The 22,498-nt window shown below is 34.8% G+C and overlaps 2 protein-coding genes across 3 annotated transcripts; one reads left to right on the top strand and one right to left on the bottom strand.

Moving 5' to 3' along the window:
- Nucleotides 1–3,889: 3,889 nt before the first annotated feature.
- Nucleotides 3,890–5,344, bottom strand: LOC112027343 (WD repeat-containing protein LWD1). The gene has a single exon (XM_065776762.1). The coding sequence runs from the start codon at nt 5,079–5,081 to the stop codon at nt 4,047–4,049; it is 1,035 nt and encodes a 344-aa protein (XP_065632834.1). The 5' UTR covers nt 5,082–5,344; the 3' UTR covers nt 3,890–4,046.
- Nucleotides 5,345–5,840: 496 nt separating this feature from the next.
- LOC112027355 (pentatricopeptide repeat-containing protein At3g26630, chloroplastic) lies at nt 5,841–8,227 on the top strand. 2 transcript variants are annotated; one of them, XM_024060038.2, is made up of 2 exons: nt 5,841–6,211; nt 6,560–8,227. In XM_024060038.2, exon 2 carries the CDS (start codon nt 6,609–6,611, stop codon nt 8,031–8,033), a length of 1,425 nt encoding a protein of 474 aa, XP_023915806.2. In that variant the 5' UTR covers nt 5,841–6,211; nt 6,560–6,608; the 3' UTR covers nt 8,034–8,227. The 2 variants fall into 2 exon arrangements, with proteins under 2 accessions (XP_023915806.2, XP_065632833.1); XM_065776761.1 differs by having other exon boundaries at nt 6,527–8,227.
- Nucleotides 8,228–22,498: the final 14,271 nt, after the last annotated feature.

The raw sequence follows: 22,498 nt of genomic DNA, 5'->3' as shown, positions 1-22,498 counted from the left end.
CAGATATTTTGTTATTTTTTTAGTTTTAAGAAACAAATTTAAACTTTCTAATATTAAAAGCACAGAGAATTCCAAAAGTACTAATATAACATGTGATTTTTTACCAATGTCTGAGTTAAGCGGGAACTGAGTCAAGCGAGCAGTGTGTTCAAGTATAGAGTAATAAAGTGGGAATCACATAAAATTTGAGATATTGTATCAACATTAGCAGCCAATATAATGATTGCCCTCTACCAATTGAGGTTTTGTTTTTAATAAATAAGAAGAGTATTGACAGAACATAATAATGATTATGCAAGAATAATGACAGAACATAAAAATAAGTCATTATGCGAGAATCATATTAATCATTAAATACTCTCATCAGATACTGAAAGGTGATGAGGAACATGATAAATAAACACAAGAAACTCAAAGACAGCTTGTTTTTTAAGACAAATGATAGTTGAATGTGATACAGACAAACAAGGCAAACATGATTGTATGACATGAAGAGAGACGCTGCCAAGTTCAGAAAGAGGAAGGAACAAATCCCCTCCCTTTTTCTTTTACATATTTAAGAGACCAGAAATCTAAAGAAATAGTGCCATCAGCACTCACAAGGATGTACAGGTAACAATATCATTACTCAAAAGCCTGTAGATCCTTGATTGTTTTCATTATCCCCATAGTGGTTTCGTAATTGAGAATGCATGTAATTTTTAGAATGAAAATCCAGAGAGAGTGATATCCAACAAAAAATCTAACAGACTGCAGAGCCAGGTCCATTTTGGAGCATTTAGATCACAGGGTGAGCATTGATATTTACCAATGTTACCACTTATCAGGTTCACGTGAGTTACAAACCACCCCTAGAAAAGCAGGATAGTTGAAGGGCATTGTGATAGGTCCAGCCAACCAATATAGCTGAAAACAATGCCTTGGCTCAAAACTGTGATGAGCCCATCCAGACCTCCTTGCTATTTTGCTCTATTGGTCGTGAGATTATATACATAAGCAAATTTATCAACATAAATCCTTTTTATCCATATGGGCCCTTCCGGCCTCCAACTTTCCCTAGACTGCCTTACAGGTTATTGCTCACTCATACTGCCATGGTAATTGATCTTCACCTCATATGACAATACCATTTTGAATTTTTCGATTGACTCTACTTTTCGGCAATTCCTGTTATCTAATCGGTTACTAAAGATATCGTTCCTTCCTGAATTTCATTAGGTTATTTTCGTCTTCCAAGTTTTTCTAGAATTGCCCCGAGGTTACCCCATCATGAACCTTCACTTCATACAATAAAACCATCATAATTGACTCTCATGTAGTCAGCTAATGACACTATCTCTAAGTTTTCTGAAATTTACATTCTTCTTCATATGCATACAACCAACCCAATACTAGATACTTCCCTTACTGCTCATCTATTCTAATACCACCTCAGCAGTGTCACAAAGTGCTGGAAAAAGATAACGCTTTGGATTATAAGGAGTAAACACCCAAGAGGAAAAGAAATAAATAGATCCTAATTCCTAAAATGTATAACATTGCAAAACCCTTCCACGTACTTATAAGTCCTAAAATTCCTCTAATCCTTGTATCTGAAATAATCCCAATGATAATCTTCGAAGCAACATTCAAACAAAAGTATAGCTATTTATGAGATATAGGAATGTAGAGACTCTTCCGTTGAAAGTTTTCAATCAATGTAAGCTCCTGATTATGTTTTGTTTGGATGTATGTCCAGTGACCAATAGGCAGAACTTACATTTGGAAGCTTGAAATACATCATCACAAAAAACATTGGAATAGAAAAACTACAATTATCATTGATGTTGAATCTAAAAACAACAAACAGAGACATTTTTCCAGACAACGCAGAGATGGTTTCATTGCAAACTCACCCCACAATATTATAAATATTATTAAAAAAAGAGTAGACAGACATCATACCCTAAGTATCTGAACTCTGAAGCTTGGTAGAGAAAGCAATGGCAACCCAATCAAGTTGAGACGACAACCACTAATGCTGCTTGATCTCAGTCCCGGCCTTGTAAGCAAGAATGGGATCCAAGGCACCCTCGACAGGCTGTCCCATAGGGGACAAGTCCCGAATCAAAGCCTGTGAATCTTCCCCAGCTGTATATGGCAGGAACTATGCAGAGCCCAAGCAATCACATTGACAGAAGCTTGGTGTGCGACAGGTAAAGTAGGAAAACGATTGTCAAGGACAACAACCTTGGCACTGTCCATGATGATAGTGGCCATGTACCTAGGATCCTGCCTGTTCCATCCGAGTCAAACCAAAGGCGTGTCCAGTTATGCGACTTATTTAAGATATGCAATGGCACTGAGCATCTTCTTGTAGTTCTTAATTATTATTTAATTACACAGCCTAAGCTTTTTTTGCTTGAACACAAAGCCTAAAGTTACTGTGGAAAATTTGCACCCAAATATTTCATCTTTGCATTACCTCCCAATTTGGTGCTTTATTACAGAAGAATATGAAAATCTAATTAAAAGCACAAATATAAGATGTGATTTATTACCAATGTCTGAGTTAAGTGGGTGTAGAGGTGCAGCAGTATTGAACTGAGTCAAATGAGCAGTGTGTTGGAGTAATAGAGTGGGAATGCCATAGAATATAAGACCTTGTGTCAACATTAGCAGTTGCCAATTAGTTATTGCCCTCTACGAATAGGGCAGTGACAAAACAAGTCATTATGCGAGAATCATATTATACATTAAATACTCTCATTAGACACTGAAACGTGATGAGGAGCATGATAAATAAACACAACAAACTCTAAGACAGCTTGTTTTGTAAGACAAGTGATGGTTGAACACGATACAGACAAACAAGGCAAAAATGACTGTTCAACATGAAAAGAGCCGCTGCCGAGTAAGGAACAAATCCCCTCCCTTCTTATTTTACATATTTAATTTTAAGAGACCAGGAATCTAAAGAAATAGTGTCATCAGCACTCACAAGGAAGTATGGTTACCCATTATAGTTTTTAAGGTAAAAATATCATTACTCAAAAAACTAAAGATCCTTGATTGTTTTCACGATATTATATATAAGCAAATTGATCAACATAGATCCATTTTATTCATCAGGCCCTTTTCAGTCTCCACCTTTTCCTTGCGCTCACTCATATCACCACATTAATCAATCTTCACTTCATATGACCACCATTTTGAATTTTCAATTGACTCCCCATTTCAGCAACTCCTGTTATCGAATCAGTTGCTTAAAACATTGTTTACTTCATTAGGTTATTTTAGCTAACAAGTTGTTCTAGCATTGACCCGAGGTTTCCCTATCATAAATCTTCATATGAGAAAACCATTGTAAACGACTCTCAAGTAGTCAGCTAATGATACTATCTCTAAGTTTTCTGAAATTTACATTCATCTTCATATGCATACAACCAACCCAATACTAGATACTTCCCTTACTGCACATCTATATCTAAAATCATCTCAGCAATATCACAAAGTGCTAGAAAAGGCAAAAACTTCAGATTCTAAGGAGTTAAATACCCAAGAGGAAAACATGCAAATTGATCATAATTCCTGAAACATAAAACATTCCAAAAACCCATCCATGTCTTAAAAAGTCCCAAAATTCCTCCAATCCTTGCCTTGAATTTTTTTTTTTTTTTATAATTCGGGGTGGGGGATTTGAACCCTAGAACTAGTTGAGCTACAAGGAACTAGCTCCTTGCATCTGAAATAATCCCAATGATAATCTTCGAAGCAACATTTAAACAAGAGTGTAGCTATTTATGAGTTATGAGAATGTAGAGATTCTTGCTAAGTTTTGAATTGGTGTAAGCTCCTCATTGTGTTTTGTTTGGATAAATGTCCAGTAACCATCAGGCAGAAACTCACATTTGGAAACTTAAAAGACACTATCATTAATGTTGAACAGACAAACTACACTCATCATTAATGTTGAATCTAGAAAAGACGAACAGAGACAGTTTTTTAAGACAAGGCCAGAGACAATTTCATTCAAAACTCACCTCACCTCACAATTATCATAAACATCATACCCTAAGTATCTGAAGCTTGGTGGAGAAAGCAATGGCAACCCAATCAGGCTGAGACGACGACCACTGAAGCTGCTCAATCTCGGCCCCGGCAGTGTAAGCGAGAATGGGATCCAATCCACCCTCGACAGGCTGACCCATAGAGGACAAGTCCCAAATCAAAGCCTGAGAATCATCCCCAGCCGTACAGATATGGCAAGAACTATGTGGAGCCCAAGCAATCGCATTGACAGAAGCTTGGTGTCTCTGCAATTCCACAACAGGCAACGTAGGAAAGCGAATGTCAAGCACAACAACCTTAGCGCTGTCCATGATAATAGTCGCCATGTACCTAGGATCCTGCTTGTTCCATCCTAGTCGAACCAAAGGCGTGTCGGGCTCAGAGCTTTCATAGATGATAGTCGAGTGTTCCTTGTCGCGAAGATCGAAAACACGAACAGACCCATCGGCCGAAACAGAAGCGAAAACCCCAACACCGCCCCAAGCAATATCGTACACCTCTTTGTCGTGAGCGATGAGTTGGGTGTCCACGACTTCACGCTCGATGTCCCAGATTGTACACGTGGTGTCAATGCTCGAAGTCCCGATTCGCTTCGGCTCAGCCTCGTTCCAATCGAACGAGGTCAAAGGCCCGCAGAAATCGCTGTTCTTGTTCCCGTTAAGGAGGCTCTTGAGCTCGACGCGGTCGTCGGAGATCCGCCAAACGCGGAGGAAGTCGCTGGAGGTGGCGAGGAGGTCGGGCTTGGTGCACTCCTTGTCGGGGATGAAGATGGTTTTCGTCGGCGGGTACGGGTGCTCGAAAGAGAGGTTCGGGTCGGACCGGATCTCGCCGTTGGAGTCGTCGAGCTGGACAATCTCGACCCGGTTGGGGAACTGCTCGAGGAGGCTCGCGATGGCTAGACGGTACTTCTTGTCGCGGCGGACGCTCCAGTTCATGGCGTAGACGTGCCACGGAGCCTCGTACGTGTATATTTCTGACCGCTTTTGTTGCTCGTCGGACCCGTCTTGGGTCGGATCGCTATTCGCACCCATTTTTGTTTTTGCGACAGCTTGAGTGTTTTTTGGGTAGATAGATATAGGAGAGATGGATGGATGGAATGGTCAAAAGAATCGAAAATTGAACAAGGTGGGAAAGAATGAAGTTGGGTGGTCTGAGCTGAGAATGACCAGTGGGGGCTTTCACACCTTCCTTCCTTCCTTCTTCCCCGAATTTGCGACTTTTCGATTCCAGTCTACTACTGTCCACTGGAATGTCCGCTTCAATCTGGGCCGTCCATTTTAACCCATCCCGATCCACAACATACAAGTGGATCAATCAACATCCTCCCTCACCAATTAATGTTATGTTATCCAAAAGATACGTACAAAATAAAATAAAATAAAATTCAAATATTCATTACCAAATAAATAAAATGGATAATTCATAACTGGCTCATATTAACGAGAAATTATAAGATTTACAATGTTGCACATTAATTAATTACCTTAAAACATTTGTTAAAATTTCTATTTATAAATATTTTTCCAATCAATTTTTCCTAATTTAACAGTAAAATTTTCACCCCTTGCCTTGATTATCATCCACAAGTACTAAATTCTCGTGGGTAAGAGAATAAGGACTAACGTTCTAGTTTTCGAAAAATCTTTTTAAATACATATATATTTAGAATATGATTAATAGGCAATAAAAAGCGCAATAACGTAATTATATACACCATTTCTATCTAGTTTAAAATAAATAGAATAAAAGAAAACAATAAAATCCCCTATTATATTTTTTTTTGTTGGGTCATGGATGGTTAGGATTAGGCCGTCTAAGTGAGTACTTTCTTTTCAAGCCCGAACCCTTATCTTTCTTTTTTAGCTTTATTTTCCCTTTTCTTTATTTCATTACCAAAGCAGAAGCAGAATTTGAAGAAGAAGCGGAGGAATTAGGGGGGGTTCATAAGCATAATATCAAAACGGCAACACAAACAGAGAATTAAGCAGAGTTTGGAGGGCTAGCTCAGCTGCCCAATACTTTCATTATATATAGGGGCATGAACTTTTCACTCAATCCCATCCCTGTACACCTTACTCTTCAATTCAAGTTATTCCTCTCTTGTCTCTCACTCTCCTCAGTGGCTGTGGTATGCTGGTAGTGTCAACAGACTAAGTCCGAGGTAAAACCCTTTTCTTTCTTTCTTTCTTTTTTTTTCTTTTTTTAATTCGCAGCATCTATCTAAAAAAAGTTGTGGCAGTGACTGTATCTCGTCATTTCCATAACAACTAGTGCTAGCAATAAAACAATTATGCGAAGGTTGCCAATTGCTCACAAAGTTCTTTACTTTATATATGAATGTGTTCCTTTCTAGATGCAAAGAGAGTGTTAAGATTAGCTCCATTTCTTCTTGTTTATTACTGTTGATAGGCCTTTTTCCGCTAAAATTAGCACAGCTCTTTAGGTGGTGTGCCTTAGTATTTTCTTGTGTTATTAGTTATTAACTTGGCGTTGGCGATACTGTGGTTAGTTGTTGAAGAACACGCTCAACTTGGTGGAAGCCTGGTTATATATATATAATGGTTGCATGCCTTTCATGCACTCCTGATGCATTTCCCAGAACAAACCCATTCCCGTTTTCTAAACCACAATTTGGTTCACAAGAAGCTCTTCTATCACTCCACAAGTGCACCAATTTCAAACATCTTAAGCGAGTCTATGCAAAGATAATTCGCCATGGTCTCTCTCATGATCAGTTACTTATTAGGAGACTTCTTAGTCTTTGCTCTTCTTATGGGAAAATGGACTTTGCTACTCTTGTATTCCATCAAATTCAGGGCCCTCTTACCTTTACTTGGAACCTAATGATTAGATCTTATACCATCAATGATTGCTCAAAACAAGCCCTTCTTCTGTTTAACCTTATGATATCCCAAGGCTTTCCACCCGATAAGTTTACCTTTCCATTTGTTATCAAAGCTTGTAGTGCTGCTTCTGCAATTGAGATGGGAAAAGTGGTTCATGGGCTAGCTATCAAAACTGGTTTTGTAGGAGATTTGTTTGTGCTGAACACTTTAATGGATCTTTACTTCAAGTGTGGGAAGGTAGATTTTGGGTGTAAGATATTTGAAAAAATGTGTGTCCGCAGTGTGGTTTCGTGGACTACCATGATTTCTGGACTTGTTAGTTGTGATGAATTGGATGCTGCCCGAGGGGTTTTTGAGATAATGCCAGGAAAAAATGTTGTTTCATGGACAGCATTGATTAATGGATATGCTAGAAATCAACCCGAAGAAGCTTTTGAATTATTTTGGAGAATGCAGCTTGATAATGTGAGGCCCAATGAATTTACTTTGGTTAGCTTGTTAAAAGCTTGCACTGAGATGGGGAGCCTCAAGTTGGGTAGATGGATTCATGACTTTGCTCTCAAGAATGGGTTCAAACTTGGTATTTTTCTTGGGACGGCTCTTATTGACATGTATAGCAAATGTGGTAGTTTAGAGGATGCAAGAAAAGTGTTTAATAAGATGCAAGTAAAGAGTTTGGCTACTTGGAATTCTATGATCACTAGCTTGGGTGTGCATGGGTGCGGAGAGGAAGCTATTTCTGTTTTTGCAGAGATGGAGAGGGGCAATGTACAGCCAGATGCTATCACTTTTGTAGGTCTTCTATGTGCTTGTGTACAGACAAATAACTTGGAAGAGGGTCAGAGGTACTTCAAATATATGGGTGAACATTATGGCATCACACTTATTCCAGAACATTTAATCTGCATGACTGAACTCTATAGCCGTGCTGGTATGTTAGATGAGGACTGCAAATTAGTAAATGCCATGCCATCAGAGCCAAATGACAATGTACTGCCAGCATTGTTGCACTCAAGTAAAGTTTATGGTATTGTTAATATGGAGAAATTCTTATATGGGAAGTTAGATTTCTCAACAGTAGATGCAAACTCTTTGCGGCGAAATTGGCTTCAGGTCTCCAAGTGGGATGCAGGCTGATTTTTTGCTAGGCAGATAAAAGGTATCTGCATGACCATACTTTAAGCCTCAAAAAGGGCAAAGCTTCATGCCAAGGTGGTTCCATTCTCACTCAAAGGGGTTATATATTTCAATGTATGTATATTCAATTTATTACCTCTCAATGAGTTTATAATTTTCTTTTTAACCGGAATATATGTGTATAGCTCTAGCTTCCTCTGGTATTAGATCATGGATAGGGTTGAAAGAATCAAGTTTTGGCCATTCAAATCTCTAACCAAGTGGGTAAAAATAAAAGCTGGTAATAAACTGAAACAGAATATCCTACGCCATTGTACCCCATATCGATGTTAGTTTTAAATGCAGTAACTTTAAAATAATATAGGGTGAGACATTTTTTTTTATTGAAATGAAATGATCTAGTTCTTATTTAAGCGTATTATTGTTATACGCAAAGAACTCAAGCTCAGTTCTTCTTCAAACTCTGTTCATAGTTGTACCCAGTATACTTTCACATTATTCATGTATAAGCAGTAACCATGGATCTCACTTTGCTTCTACCTTTTTAACTACTTTTAATCTCTTGTAAAAGATAGTTTCTATCGCTAAACAAATTGGAGCCTAATGAGGCACTAGAATTGGAAAAAGAATGGAAGAGAACTTTTGGAGTAAATAGAAAATGGAAAAAACAAGGTTTCTCTTTAAATTAGTTTGAAGAGAAATCCTTCAAACTTCTCTTATATCTTTTTACAATTCAATCGTTGGATTGCATTTTCTTTATGTTCTTAACATGCATGTCAAATTCGGTTTAAATCGGATGTTATTTACTATTTGATCAATAAACTTATTTTTTATATATAATTTTTTACTATAAATATAAATAAGTCATTGGTGACATAGTTATTGATATTTAATTTTTTTGAAATTCTACAAGTATGGAGGATATAATAAAAACATGCAATTCAATAGTTAGATTTTCAAAATTCACATCCAATAAAAGGATATAGGAGGAGTTTAAAGCGTTTTTCTCTAAACTAATATGAAGGATAACATTTTCTAGAAAGGGAAAGGCTTTTTGTTGGTAAAGATGTAAATATATGTCAATAAAAGGGGTTTTTATTTGTCCTAACAATATTGCCTTTGATTAATTTACCCAGTTCAATTCAGTGGGATGTTTCATTCATTTTTTTTTTCTCCGTCTCCAACTATGCAAATAAGAAATTTAAGATGTACAGGATAGGTTTTTGCTTAGCTGTAAGTTCTCTTGTTTGTAGATCATATGTTTAGCTATAGTATTTTAATATTTCTACATTGTATTTTTTATTTTAAGTCTCGTTTAACTATAGCTTATATTTAACTTAAACCATGATAATTTCATATAATTTTTTGTTAGCATAATATTCTATTATACAATTTTAAGGGGGGAGTTTTGATCCTAATTAAAATGTATATACTTTGAAATTTTGGTCAATAACAAATATTTATCATTTTGTTGGGTACTAAATCGAAATTTATAAGTTGCACACATGGTGCTTCTATCATGCTACATAGTCCATAAACGGCCACATAATATCCCAAGTTCAACTTTAAGGTGGTATTTTTGTCGAATTGTAACAATTGGAAGTAGTTTACTTATATTTATTGACAATATATAAAAAAAAGTTTCTCTGTAACTAAGAAAGTCCTCAAAACTTCTCTTGGGCAGTAGAATAGCCATACCTTCTATGAAGGTGTTTTGTTCTCCATGTTCTAACAGCGTTGGAAGAATTATTGCTCTCAGAGAAAGAGGGGCCAGGTTGCTGTTTGGAAGATGAATTCAACTCGAAAGACCATATCATAGCAACAAAGTTTCTTACGAAACAGGCTCTTAATATTAAGGCCATTGCAAAAACGTTTACCCCATTGTGGTGTTCAAGGGGCGGATTTAAGATCAAAAACTTGGGTGATCATGTGATTCTCTTCATTTTTGAAAATGAAAATGAAGTAGAGAAGGTCCTTAATGTCGAACCATGGTGCTTTGATAAGCACTTGGTGATCATGCAGAAATATGATAAGAGCATGGTAATGGAAGAACTGAAATTTGAGAAAACTCAATTCTAGGTTCAAGTTCATGGGCTTTCCTACAAATATATGAATGTTAAGGCGACTGAGAAAATCTGTGAAGTTATTGGACAAATTGTACACTCTGCCGATCCAACCGAAACAGAATGGGGCAATTTTATGAGGATTCAAGTGGAGATGGATGTATCTTTACCCCTTTGCTGTGGTCAAGTTGTGTTTATGGAGAAAGGAAAAAAATCCTGGGTCACGATCAAATACGAGTGTCTACCTAATATTTGTTATTAGTGCAGCAAAATGGACCACTCAGACTATGATTGTGAGATTTGGCTAGACAGTGAAGGAAGTTTAGCAGAAACAAACAAACAAACAAAAAATTGGGCCTTCATTACGTGCTCCACCATTTTTTCCATCAAAGCGAAGTGTGGTGGCTATCCCAAGTTTTTACAATTAGAAACACACAATCCCAAAGCCGTATGCTACTAAAGCCAGACTTGAATATGGCAGTGAGAGCAATGATGAATCAAGAGCTATGGAGGAGCTCACGGTGGTGCACAACCTAGACTCATCAAACAGCTCATTAAAAGCTAATTTATGGGAGAAAACCAACACACCTAATAAGCCTAATTATTCAGGAAGCGGTTACATGAGTAATCAAGTCCAAGGCCCTAATATCTCTCCACATAATCTGGATAAATTTAATGCAGAAAATATAGGGATCAACATGCACGAAAAGTCTGGTGATAGCTGTCTATTATCTCCAACGAAACTAATTGGAATTAATCCAATCAATATCTAGATTAAATCCTCTAGAAGCAATCAATTCCAAGAGGCGGCCCAATCAAACCCTAATGCTAATACTTCCATCCTTAATTCTTTGTCACATGAGGGGCATGAATTTACTAGGGCAACCAAAAGAACAAGCACGTGGACTGGACTAGATAGAGGCAAGAACATGCAGCAAGTTGCTAAGGTAGATATCACAGGACCATGTAAACGAAGTTTTTCAACAATTGATGATCACCCTAAATTACCTTGCAGCAAGAAACAAGTTTTGACGAATGATGTTGAATTTTCTTCTCGAATGGTGGAGGCTGATGCTCAACCCAACCAAGAGTCATGAATCTCTTAGTATGGAACTGTTGTGGGCTTAGGAACCTATGTACAAAGAAGGAGCTTGGAAACATTATCCAGGAAAAAGATCCTTTTATCGTGTTTTTAGCCGAAACATGGCATATGAAGCTAGGCTAGATTGAGTCCTTCATAACATAAATTTTGATAACAAGTGGGAGGTTTGTAGTGGGAGGAGAGGTGGAGGATTGGTGCTGTTTGGGAAAAATGATGTTCATGTAACTATTGAGGATTCACATAGGTACTTTATTGATGTAACCCTAGATAAAAATAGGGAAACAGAATGGAGATTTATTGGGTTCTATAGAGAGCCTGAAACTCATTGGAGAATGGAGGCTTGGAATAAATTGAGAGGCTTAAACAATAGGCCAAAAGTACCATGGCTTTATACGGGGGATTTCAATGAAATTACTACACAAGATGAAAAATTAGGGGGAGCACTAAGAAGTCATACCCAAATGCAACAATTCAAAGACATAATTGACGAATGTAGTTTCATTGATTTAGGATTTGAGGGATCCAAATTTGCTTGGAGCAAACACTTTACTGATGGTCACTTATTATGGGAACGGTTGGATAGAGGATAGGGGAATAGTGAGTTCCTCATAAGATTTCCAAGCTCAAGGGTGTCCCATCTAAGATGTATGTCATCAAATCATATTCCACTTCTTATCAATCATTCGGGGTTGGAAGCTCCACCTAGGAAGAAAGTGTTTTGCTTTGAGGAGATATAATTATTTGATTCACACTATGGTGAAATTGTGGAGGCGGTATGGAGGAATGGTGAAGAAGGTGATATCATGAAAAAAAATTGGAAAATGCAGTAAGGATTTGGGATGGTGGGAAAAAAATGTTTTTGGGAATGTCAGGCAAGAATTGGAGAAGAAAAAAAGTTTTTAGCCAAGGTTGAGGCTGAGGCAATCAGGAGGGGAGATAATTCTCGGCTCTGAGAATTGAGGGCTAAAAATCATGTTCTCATGGACAAGGAAACCCGAATGTGGAGCCAAAGATCAAGAGTGTTATGGTTGAAAAATGGGTATAGCAATTTCATATTTTTTCATAACAAAGCAACTCAAAGATTTAGGAAAAATTCCATTCTTGGAATTAAAGATAAAAGAGGTAATTGGCAAGAGCAATCAGAAGTGATTGGAGACATCATTGTGGAGTATTTTGAAGACTTGTTCACTACAAGGAATTCGGCCATTGAAGAAGGTTCACAATCCTTTATCCCAAAGCTGGTCACAAATGAGATTAATGAACAGCTAATGGGGGAGTTCATGGAGTGGGAATTCAGGAAGCACTTGATCAAATGGCACCCCTAAAAGCACCAGGTCCTGATGGGATGTTGGATATTTTTATAATAAAAAAAATATTATTATATTTATTTTAATACTCATTTATGTGTATCAATTATCTCTTAATGTCAGATACGTTAATTGCTAAATTTTGAAATTCAAATATAATTCAAAATTTGAATAGCTTTTGTCAATGGTTTTAATCAAGAAATTTATGAATATTAACGTGATATTAATACCATAATTACCAGCATATTTGGTTTTATTACATATATATACTTTCCATTCTAAATGTTTTGTATTCAAACGTTCTTATTTAAATACGACATAATAACGTCATATATAGAAGATTTTTCAACACTTAAATGTATATCTATTGTTGAATTATTTTATGTTATAATAAGTTACCATATATATACAAATGTTTACTATTTGGTTTAATGGAAAGTGGTCAAACAGCTAGCAATTTTTTGTAACATATATTCAAAAACTTTTGAAAAGTTTTTGTAATAATGGGCCATTAAATGCATGGCATTATGATCCTTTCTTTTTTTCTCAATGTACAAAGTTTGGCTAAGACAACTTTTGATATCTGGTTATATTATATTACATATATATATATATATATATAAAAGCTATTGATTATATATATTTATTTCAATAACTCTATGACTATTTAATTGATATGAAACCCTTTTGATTCTTCGGCTAAGGACAAGATATAGGTCTGGCTATATCTATATATATATATATATATGGAAATAAATAAACATACACACATTATTTTTGAATTACAAAGCAACAAACTTTCAAAAAATAATTTTTATTATTCTAAACACTTACCATCTATTGCTTCTTACTATTCACAAAAATATTTTTACCTTTACTAAATTTTCTAGGAAAAAAAAAGTACTATAGAGAGCTTATATCCTACGAGCAGTGTAGGCTCGCAAGGATAATCAGCAAAGGTGACTAGGCTGTTATATCTTAGGGGCAACGTGCAGAAACTATTTGTCTAACTATATTAGATGTACCATAGACGACACGATTTGTCTCAAAACAGTGACTTGGTCCACGCCTCATCTCTGCCACCTCTTTTAGTAAAATCAAATTGTGTAATTTCCAAGGAAAATTCAAGTATTATCTCTCCTTTATTTCCAACATGGGATGTCACCCCTATTCTACCAACACTTTGGGGGGATTATGAACAGAAAGGTGACTTCCACAATACTGGCTTGGCTGAATTCAGGTAAACTACCCCCCCCCCCCAATAAATCATACTTTTGTCACTTTAATTCCAAAAGTAAAGAATCCTGTTTTAGTATCTGAATATCTCCCTATTAGCCTATGTAACGTATTGTACAAAATCTTCTCCAAAGTCCTTGCAAACAGATTAAAAAAAAATTCATGCCCAAACTTATAACTGGCATCAATTTGCTTTTGCAAAGAATAGGCTTATTTCAGATAATGTTTTAGTAGCTTTTGAGGCCTTGCATTGTATGAAAAATCATAATCCAGGACAAACAGGTTTTATGGCTCTAAAACTAGACATGTGTAAGGTGTATGACAGGGTGGAATGGAATTATCTTCAGAAACTGATGGAAAAAATGGGTTTTGCTCAAGGTGGATCGGTTTGATCATGGAGTGTGTTCGTATTGTCTCATACTCAATTCTGGTGAATGGTGATCCGAAGGGGTTAATTAATCCAACACGAGGCATAAGGCAAGGGACCCATTCTCCCCTTTCTTGTTCCTATTATGCATGGAAGGATTACATGGCTTAATTACAAAAGCTGCAAGAGCAGAGGAACTCAACGGCTTCTTAATTTGCAAGAGAAGCCCCAAACTAACCCACTTATTTTCTGCAGATGATAGCTTACTTTTTTGTAAGGCAAATTCCCAAGAATGTGGAAATGTGCTCAAAATTTTGGCAGAATATGAAGAGGTGTCGGGCCAAAAAATCAATAAAGAAAAGACATCTCTTTTCTTTAGCAAACCCACAAAAGCCAATGTTGAAGAGGAGATTAAAAATGTGTTGGGTGTGAATGAAATAAGGTCTTATGAGAGATATTTGGGGCTGTCTTCATTGGTGGGAAGGGGTAAAAAAGCAAGATTTAGCTATATTAAGGAGAGGGTTTGGAGGAAACTATAAGGGTGGGAGGGGAAGCTCCTTTCTCAAGCCAATAAAGAAGTTCTTATAAAAGCAATTGCTCAAGCTATCCTAACTTATACCATGGGATGTTTTAAACTACCCTTGGGCCTATGCCATGAAATCGAAGCAATGGTAAAAAAATTCTTTTGGGGGCAACAAGGTGACAAAAGAAAAATACATTGGGTTAAATGGTCAGAGTTGGCAAAACCAAAAATAGAAGGAGGATTGGGATTTAGAGACCTTGCTCTTTTCAATGACTCTCTTCTTGCCAAGCAAGCATGGTGGCTTCTACATAATGAAGATACTCTCTTTTACAGAATTTTTAAGGCAAGATTTTTTTCCCATTGTTTGTCCATGGAAGCAAAAGAATCGGCATCTGAATCCTATGCTTGGCAAAGCATTTTGAAGGGGAGCGAGGTGATCCAAATGGGAGCAAGATTTTGGGTGGGCAATGGAAAAAGCATCAAAATATGGCAGCACCATTATCTGCCCATAAAGCACCTACCTTTAGTCTCGTCCCGAATCATAGACTCTATGGAGAATGCCACAGTGAATTGCCTCATTGACGACAACACAAGTAAATGGAATGCTGAAATGCTTGAAGGAATTCTCATACCAGCTGAAGCGGAGCTTGTTCAAAGGATTCCACTGCCTCAAAGCCAAACAGAGGATGCTTTGTATTGGGCATTCACTGCAAATAGGTAGTACAATTGCAAGTCTGGGTATAAGTTTCTCAAGGAAGTGGAGGTGAATCCAGAGGTGAGCACTCAACCGGAGGTGGATAAGAAAGTTTGGAAGAGCATTTCGTCCCTAGAAATTCCTAACAAATACAAGAATTTGGTGTGGCGTGCATGTAGAAACTCCCTACCAATGAAACAAAACCTAGTCCGGAGAACTATAATACAAAATCCAAGCTGTGACTGATGTTCCCTACAAGCAAAGGATCCTTTGCGCGCACTATGGAGTTGCTCGGGTTTGGATGAGGTGTAGGAAGGTGACAGATGGAGTTTTCGGTCAAGGGAACAATTTGCTGATTTTAAGGAGTTGTGCAGCTGGATTATTGAGAATGGGAAGCCAATGGACCTATTTGTTATCCAGGTTTGGAATATTTGGAATCAATGAAACAAGCTCAGGATAAACTATGCTTACTGCCTTACCAAGGACCTACAACAGAGTGCAAAGGATAGCTAGAACAAGATCAGAAGATGTAACCTCAAGCCAGACCGAATCAGTTCAAAGCCTCAAATAAATTGGACAGCACCTTCACCAAATACATACAAGATCAACTTTGATGGAGCAATATCAAATGTAGAAATTAAATACGAGATTGGAGTAGTTGTTTGGGACTGCCGAGGGGAGGTAATTGCTTCACTTGTGCAGCAACTGGATTAGGCATACCAACCCATGGAAGTTGAGGCAATGACAGCGTGTATGGCAGTGGAGTTTGGCAGTGAGTTAGGAATTCATTGCGCCATGGTTGAGGGTGACTCAGAATTGGTTGTGAAGGCCTTGAGATGAAAGGATAATGGGTTAGCTCCTTTTGCCCATTTGATAAATGATGTGTCGTTATTTTTCGGTTTATTGTTAGAATTGTCATACTCTCACATAAGGAGAGATTTATACAAAAGAAGAAGAAGAAGATTACATTAGATGTATGATTGGTTTTTTTATATGGATCATTTAATATTGGACTCTTTGTTATTTTTAATGAATAATTAATTAAGTTGGCACAAAAATTAAAAATCTTAACTTGGACACTTGGCACAAAATTAGACTTCAATTGAAATCCAATTTAAAATCTAATTAAATTTTCTCTCAACTTTGGTTATATATATATATATATATATTCCTGTGCATTGCACAATTTTGGCTACAAACTTTTACAATAATTTTATTGAGAAATAATAAATAAATAATCACTTGAGTCTAAATTATAAAAATTGTATTTAAAGCATTGTTCATTAAGGCTTCAAGCAATCACAAACATATTTATATGAAAAAAAAAATCCTAAATTTTATAATTAAAAACCTAAGGAAACTTAACCCGAGGTTTTTCATTTGCTAAAAAATAAAATAAAACGTAATTATCTTCTAATTGATCGATTGGCTTATAATGACATTTCTGGTTACATCTGAATTGTGTTATGCACTTAAAGAGCATAGACTACGTGGTATTTTTTTTTTTCAAACCTTTATTTAGAGTTATGCTTTGATATACTAATGGTCTCTTTTATCTAAATAGGATCTCCTTAAGGATGAGTGGTGAGTCCGAAAATTTAATATTAAAAGAGTCCTAAGGAAGAAAAAAGATATAGACAACTATTAAAGAAATTTATTAGCACAAGCATTCTTTTTCATGATGTTGATTTAATGTTGCTTGGGTATAGCAATCTTGTTAAGGAATATGTTGTTGATATTCATAACACGCTATGTTTTAGATTTTTTTTTTTTCCACCAATATTATTCAAATGTCTTGTGGGTGCTAAATATAGGTATAAATATTGATATTTGTAAAACCAATAATAATAATAATAATTACAGTGCCTTTTTTTTTTTTTTTTAAAGTTGCATGCCTATAATGTTAGACAGTCTCTTCCGCGTATATAACGTTACTAATAACAAATATATAAATGAGAAATAGTAACATAAAAATTTTACTATTCAAGAAAATTAATTTAAACACACATATAAACATAACACAAATACAACCCATAACTAAAAAAGATGAAACCTTTGTTGTAGGATAGAATACAAAATTTGGTAATTCTTAAATAATAAATAGATAAAGCTATAAATATTTATAGAGGTTTATATAATGGATTTAAAATTGTCTTTATGACTCATAAGAAAGACCTTAAAAAAATACACAAAAATAAAGAAGAGTAATACACATGTGGATGGTAGGTTTGATAAAGTATTTTATTGTTGATTTCACAAAAGTCAAATTACCTTAAGTAATAACCAAAAACAAAATAAAACAAAAAGGGTGTTAGATTTATTATCAACATAGATATTATAAGAGAAGGAGAATTATTGATAATGGAGAAGAGAAAAAATAGAATAGAATAGTAAGTAGTGTTTCTATAAAATAAAAAAGAAAAAAGAAAGAAAGAAGAAGTCGTAAAAAGAAGAATGCGTGCCTAGGAATAAATATATATATATATATAGAGAGAGAGAGAGAGAGAGAGAGAGAGAGAGAGAATTTTTAATTGTAAGACAGTTAGATTTGTAATCAATTTAGGAATTATAAAAGAAGGAGAATTATTAGGAAAAAAAAAAACACGAAAAAAAACATGCACAAAAAAAAAAGTTCTACATTGATTAAAAAACTGTACATATACATTAGTTTAGGATAAGATAGTAGCCAGGCATAGAGTTAGGGTTTGGTTTACCTCCAATACTTTTTTTTATTTTAATTAGAATATCTTTTTATTTTAATGAGAAACTGTCATATCATCCACAAACTAAATAAAAGATAGAGATTAAAACCTATTATTACTTGTCATTATATATTTAAAATAAAATGACATGTCTAGTTAAAAAAATACCCCCCCAATTTTTTTTAATATTATTATATGTAAGAACACTTTTTGCAGCCCAAACCCAAAGATGTATGAGATCTTGGCCCAATGAATCCAGTACAATAAATTTGTAGAGAGTAGGTTGGAGAACTAGGCCCTAATGAATTTGACAACGACTAGTATAAATTTGACAACGACTAGTATGGATTTAAAAGATGATCAAGCACGAACAAGGAAAATAAAGGTGAATCTATTCTCTATATGAGGAGATATGTTTTATATAAATCAATAACAATGGGGTACAAATACAATTTTGATTGCTATAGTACGCTCTCTCTATTTTTGTGATCCCCTCCTTATGGATGGTCTCTTACATCATATGGTTCCCATTGGACCATCTTGACCATACACTTGTTGATCATTTGAGCCTTTACTTAAGTGCCCATCCCATCAGACACCCTCTTTGGCTTTCTGTGAGTTGTGGTAGCCAAGGCAGCATTGCTCAAGGGTCTTCTCCACATAAATGCGGCCAGAAAAGTAGCTGCAGTGTATTTAATGCAATGGTAGCAACTTTTCCTTAGATATTTTTGGGTTCCCTTCCTTCTCGCATGTTCATGAGGCACGTCCTTATCACTGGAGTTTCTATGAAGGTTACTTTCATTATTGGAATACACATCTGAGCGGTATCCATCATATTTGAGGAGGAATTCCTTCTCGGACCGCCTTCCACTCATTTTTTATTCATGAGACTCTGAACTGGAATCCCTCATAACTGTTTATTCTTCCTCGGACCTGTCAATATCCTCAGACAAAGCCCAAGGCCCAATATATGATTTTTGGCCCTTATCCCTACATTATATATATATATGTGTATTAATTCTAACAATTTTGTTCTATAAAATTACACTTTGTTTCCTTTAAACAATATCATTGATTCTTTTAAGCATAATGCTATATTCACAAACTTTTTTATAATGTTTTTACAAATTATTTTGGTAGCAAATTCTTATTGGTTCGCATAATGGGCCTACTACTCACATAATTTTTTTTACTTACTAGTAACCACTTATTATATCAGTAATTTATAATAAAAAAAAAGTTTGTAACTTTAGCATTTTTCTTATTTTAGTGAGCATAAAAAAAAGTTGATAAATCTAAAATCAAAAAACAAAATATACAACCCAAAAAAAATAGCTCAACAACAAAAATTACCAATAATAAAACTAAAAAAAATTAATCTCAATTAACCAATTTTATCCAAATTAAACAACCCTGCCCTTTAAAAAATCTAAACAAAAACAATTTTGTTCTTACCAAAAAAAATTCTCAGCAGCTAAGCAACAGTAAAGTCAGAGAGTTGAAATCGTCGCACATAGCCAACAATAAAGCCGCCTCCCTAACTCAAAGTTTAGCTACCCTGTAAAACTTTTATGTTTTATTATCCCAAAAAAAAAAATTGATAAAGTTGTAGATGAGATATTTATAAGAACAAAAATTGTTGTTTCTATCCTAAAATTTTTTAAATAATAAATAGATAAAATTATAAACATTTATAAAGGTTTATATAATAGATTTCATGGATTTAAAATTGTTTTTATGACTCATAAGAAAGACCTAAAAAAAACACAAAAACAAAGAAGAGTAATACACACGTGGATAGTAGGTTTGATCATGCATTTTATCATGGATTTAACAAAAGTCAAATTACCTTAAGTAATAACAAAAAAATAAAATAAAACAAAAGGAGAGTTAGATTTATCATCAACATAAAAATTATAAAAGAATAAGAATTATTGACGATGAAGGAGAAAAAATTGACTAGAACTCCTTGAATTGACCAAAGACTGAAGAACTCGAATTGTGAGGATTTTACTTGTCGAATTAACTAGAATTCAATACTAATTAATGTCTTGGTCTAATAGTAATGACTGAAGAGTACGGATCCTATCAATTTATAAAATAAAATAATAATAAATAAATAAATTAAAGGCAGAGGTTGAGTATTGCTTTTTATATTCTGCTAAAAATTGTGCAATTAGCCTCGGTCTAATCTGCTGGCTGTTAAAAAACTGGAGGATGAATCGCAGGCAGTTAAAACCAAAATCAGAGAGAGAGAGAGAGAGAGCATGAAGACAAAAGCTGATGGATATGTCGAGAAAATAGATCACTATAATTAACTTCTAAATCTATAGCATTCCCCAGACCCACAGCTACTGGGTCTCTCATACCGGTACCTCTTTCTCTCCCTTGTTTCTTTTTGCTCTTTTCTGCTTTTGTTGAAATTTCAAACTCACAGTCGTTAGTTGGGTTCTTTCTTGGCGTCTTTGACCATTTGGGTGGAGTGGGTTGTTAGCCTGCGAGGTAGGTAGCTACTACGTATATCTTTTTATGGTCAATCAACAATAACAAAATGCCGCCATGTTTTTCATTCATTCATAATTTTAAATAAAAAACACAAAATGGTCTGAATCCTACCCGCCTACTTGTACAGTTTAAATGTCATTTTCAACATTTTTCAACGAAAACCAAGTCCCACTGCTCTGCGATATAATTCATTATTAAATAGTGCGTTCAGTAGCCATATGATTGTCTGAATTGGGTTTCCTCTTTATTATTTTTGTGGGCATTCTCATGTTCTTAAAAAGTGGCTTAAAAGGAAAGGGACTATACAACAGAAAATAATTTTAATGATGTAAACTTAGTTACAATATCATAGACAGTCCCTTATTTATTTTTTTCTTAATTAAATTTAAATACATAATTGTATTGAATTTAATTTTCCTTAAAAATTATAATACTGTTTGTATTTTTTTCGTTAATGCAACTAAGTGCTTAAATTTAATTGGAAAATCTAATGTAATACACCAAAGATTCTGTACATAGGTTTTAAGAATTTTTTTTTCTTTGTAGATATTTCTAGGAGTAGTTTATATAACAGGTCTCATTTAGTGTATCAATTATCAAACATTTGAAATTTAATTAAAAGTGAATTGGACAAAAGGAAAAATCTAACTAAAATAGATACTAGTAAGCAAAATCTAAAAGTACAAGACACATGTACTCAACCATGAAAATTAAATGTGATATGCATACATGCTTTCATTTTTTTTTTTAAGCTATTTGTAGAGATCCAAGTGTTTTGACAAAAAAAAGAAACAAGCAATAAAAGACTAATTATAAAAGAATTAATGGATGCAACCTTCTTTTTTGAGTTACAATTTTAACATGTTCTTCCGAATTACATTGGTTTTTTCTGCTTTAACCTTTGAGCTCTCTTCAGACTTTTCTATTTAGTTGCCCAGCTGAACATCTTTGCCTGAATGCCTACTCTGTCTAAGCGTCCTATTGGGTAAGCATCACCTGTTCCTTTTTTGTGAAATGATAGTTTGGGACCCCAAACCAATTCTTGGAATATTGTCTGGTCGAAAATTGTGAAATTACCAAGTTCAACGTATATTACTGAGCCATTTTAAACAATTTGTGTCTTCAAGCCAGAAGTATCTTGTAGAATTTTAATCCCATATGCTTGTCAAATGTGGGACTATTAATATAATCTCCGGAGCTATCATGAAGGCTCCTAGCTCAATGTCATATGTGGAGTTGCAGATAAGCCAGTCTGCTACTTTTACAGAGTCCTTTCTAACCATTATTTCAAAGTTTAGGGACCAAATCAAAATTTTGAAACTTTAGAGATAAAATAATAATTATTCTAAGATTTAAGGGTATAATTTGCAATTTATTCAATTATTTAAGAGCTTTTTCCTCCATTAAATTATTATTACAATTCACATAATATGCACAAAATATATTTCAAATTCATTAAAATTAATTCTCAAAATATCAAAAAAATAAAACTAGTAAAAAATTAAAATACAAGTAATATATATAGTTGGAGACTTTGGGGTGAGTCTGGATTGAAAAAACTATTAAACCGGATCTGGCCCAATTTGGATTGGGTTGAATCATTTTAGTTGAGTTGGTGAATTGTATTAATAGAAGTTGTCCTAAGGAAGAGCATCTTTATCTTAGACGGTTTAATATATTTAATATTATTAAAAAAAAAAAAAAAAGATGAACAAATCAGTAAAAAAAATGGTAATATGGTCAATGATGTGGTTTAATAAGAATGTAATAACATTAAATGCTATGCTGCGACTTTTAAATATTATTTATATATATATATAAAATTCCATTCTTTAATGAAAATTTTGTTTGTTTGTTTTTATATTATTTTATTTGTACATTGTTCACAATTGAATATTTACAAAATCCTTCATTTTTTTCTCATCGTGGATTATAATTGAAGGAAAATGGTCATGTGCAGCACACA

This window comes from Quercus suber, unplaced genomic scaffold, assembly GCF_002906115.3.
Source record: "Quercus suber isolate HL8 unplaced genomic scaffold, Cork oak 2.0 scaffold_141, whole genome shotgun sequence".
Classification (NCBI taxonomy): Eukaryota; Viridiplantae; Streptophyta; class Magnoliopsida; order Fagales; family Fagaceae; genus Quercus; species Quercus suber.
This window is presented reverse-complemented; position numbering and strand designations above follow the sequence as displayed.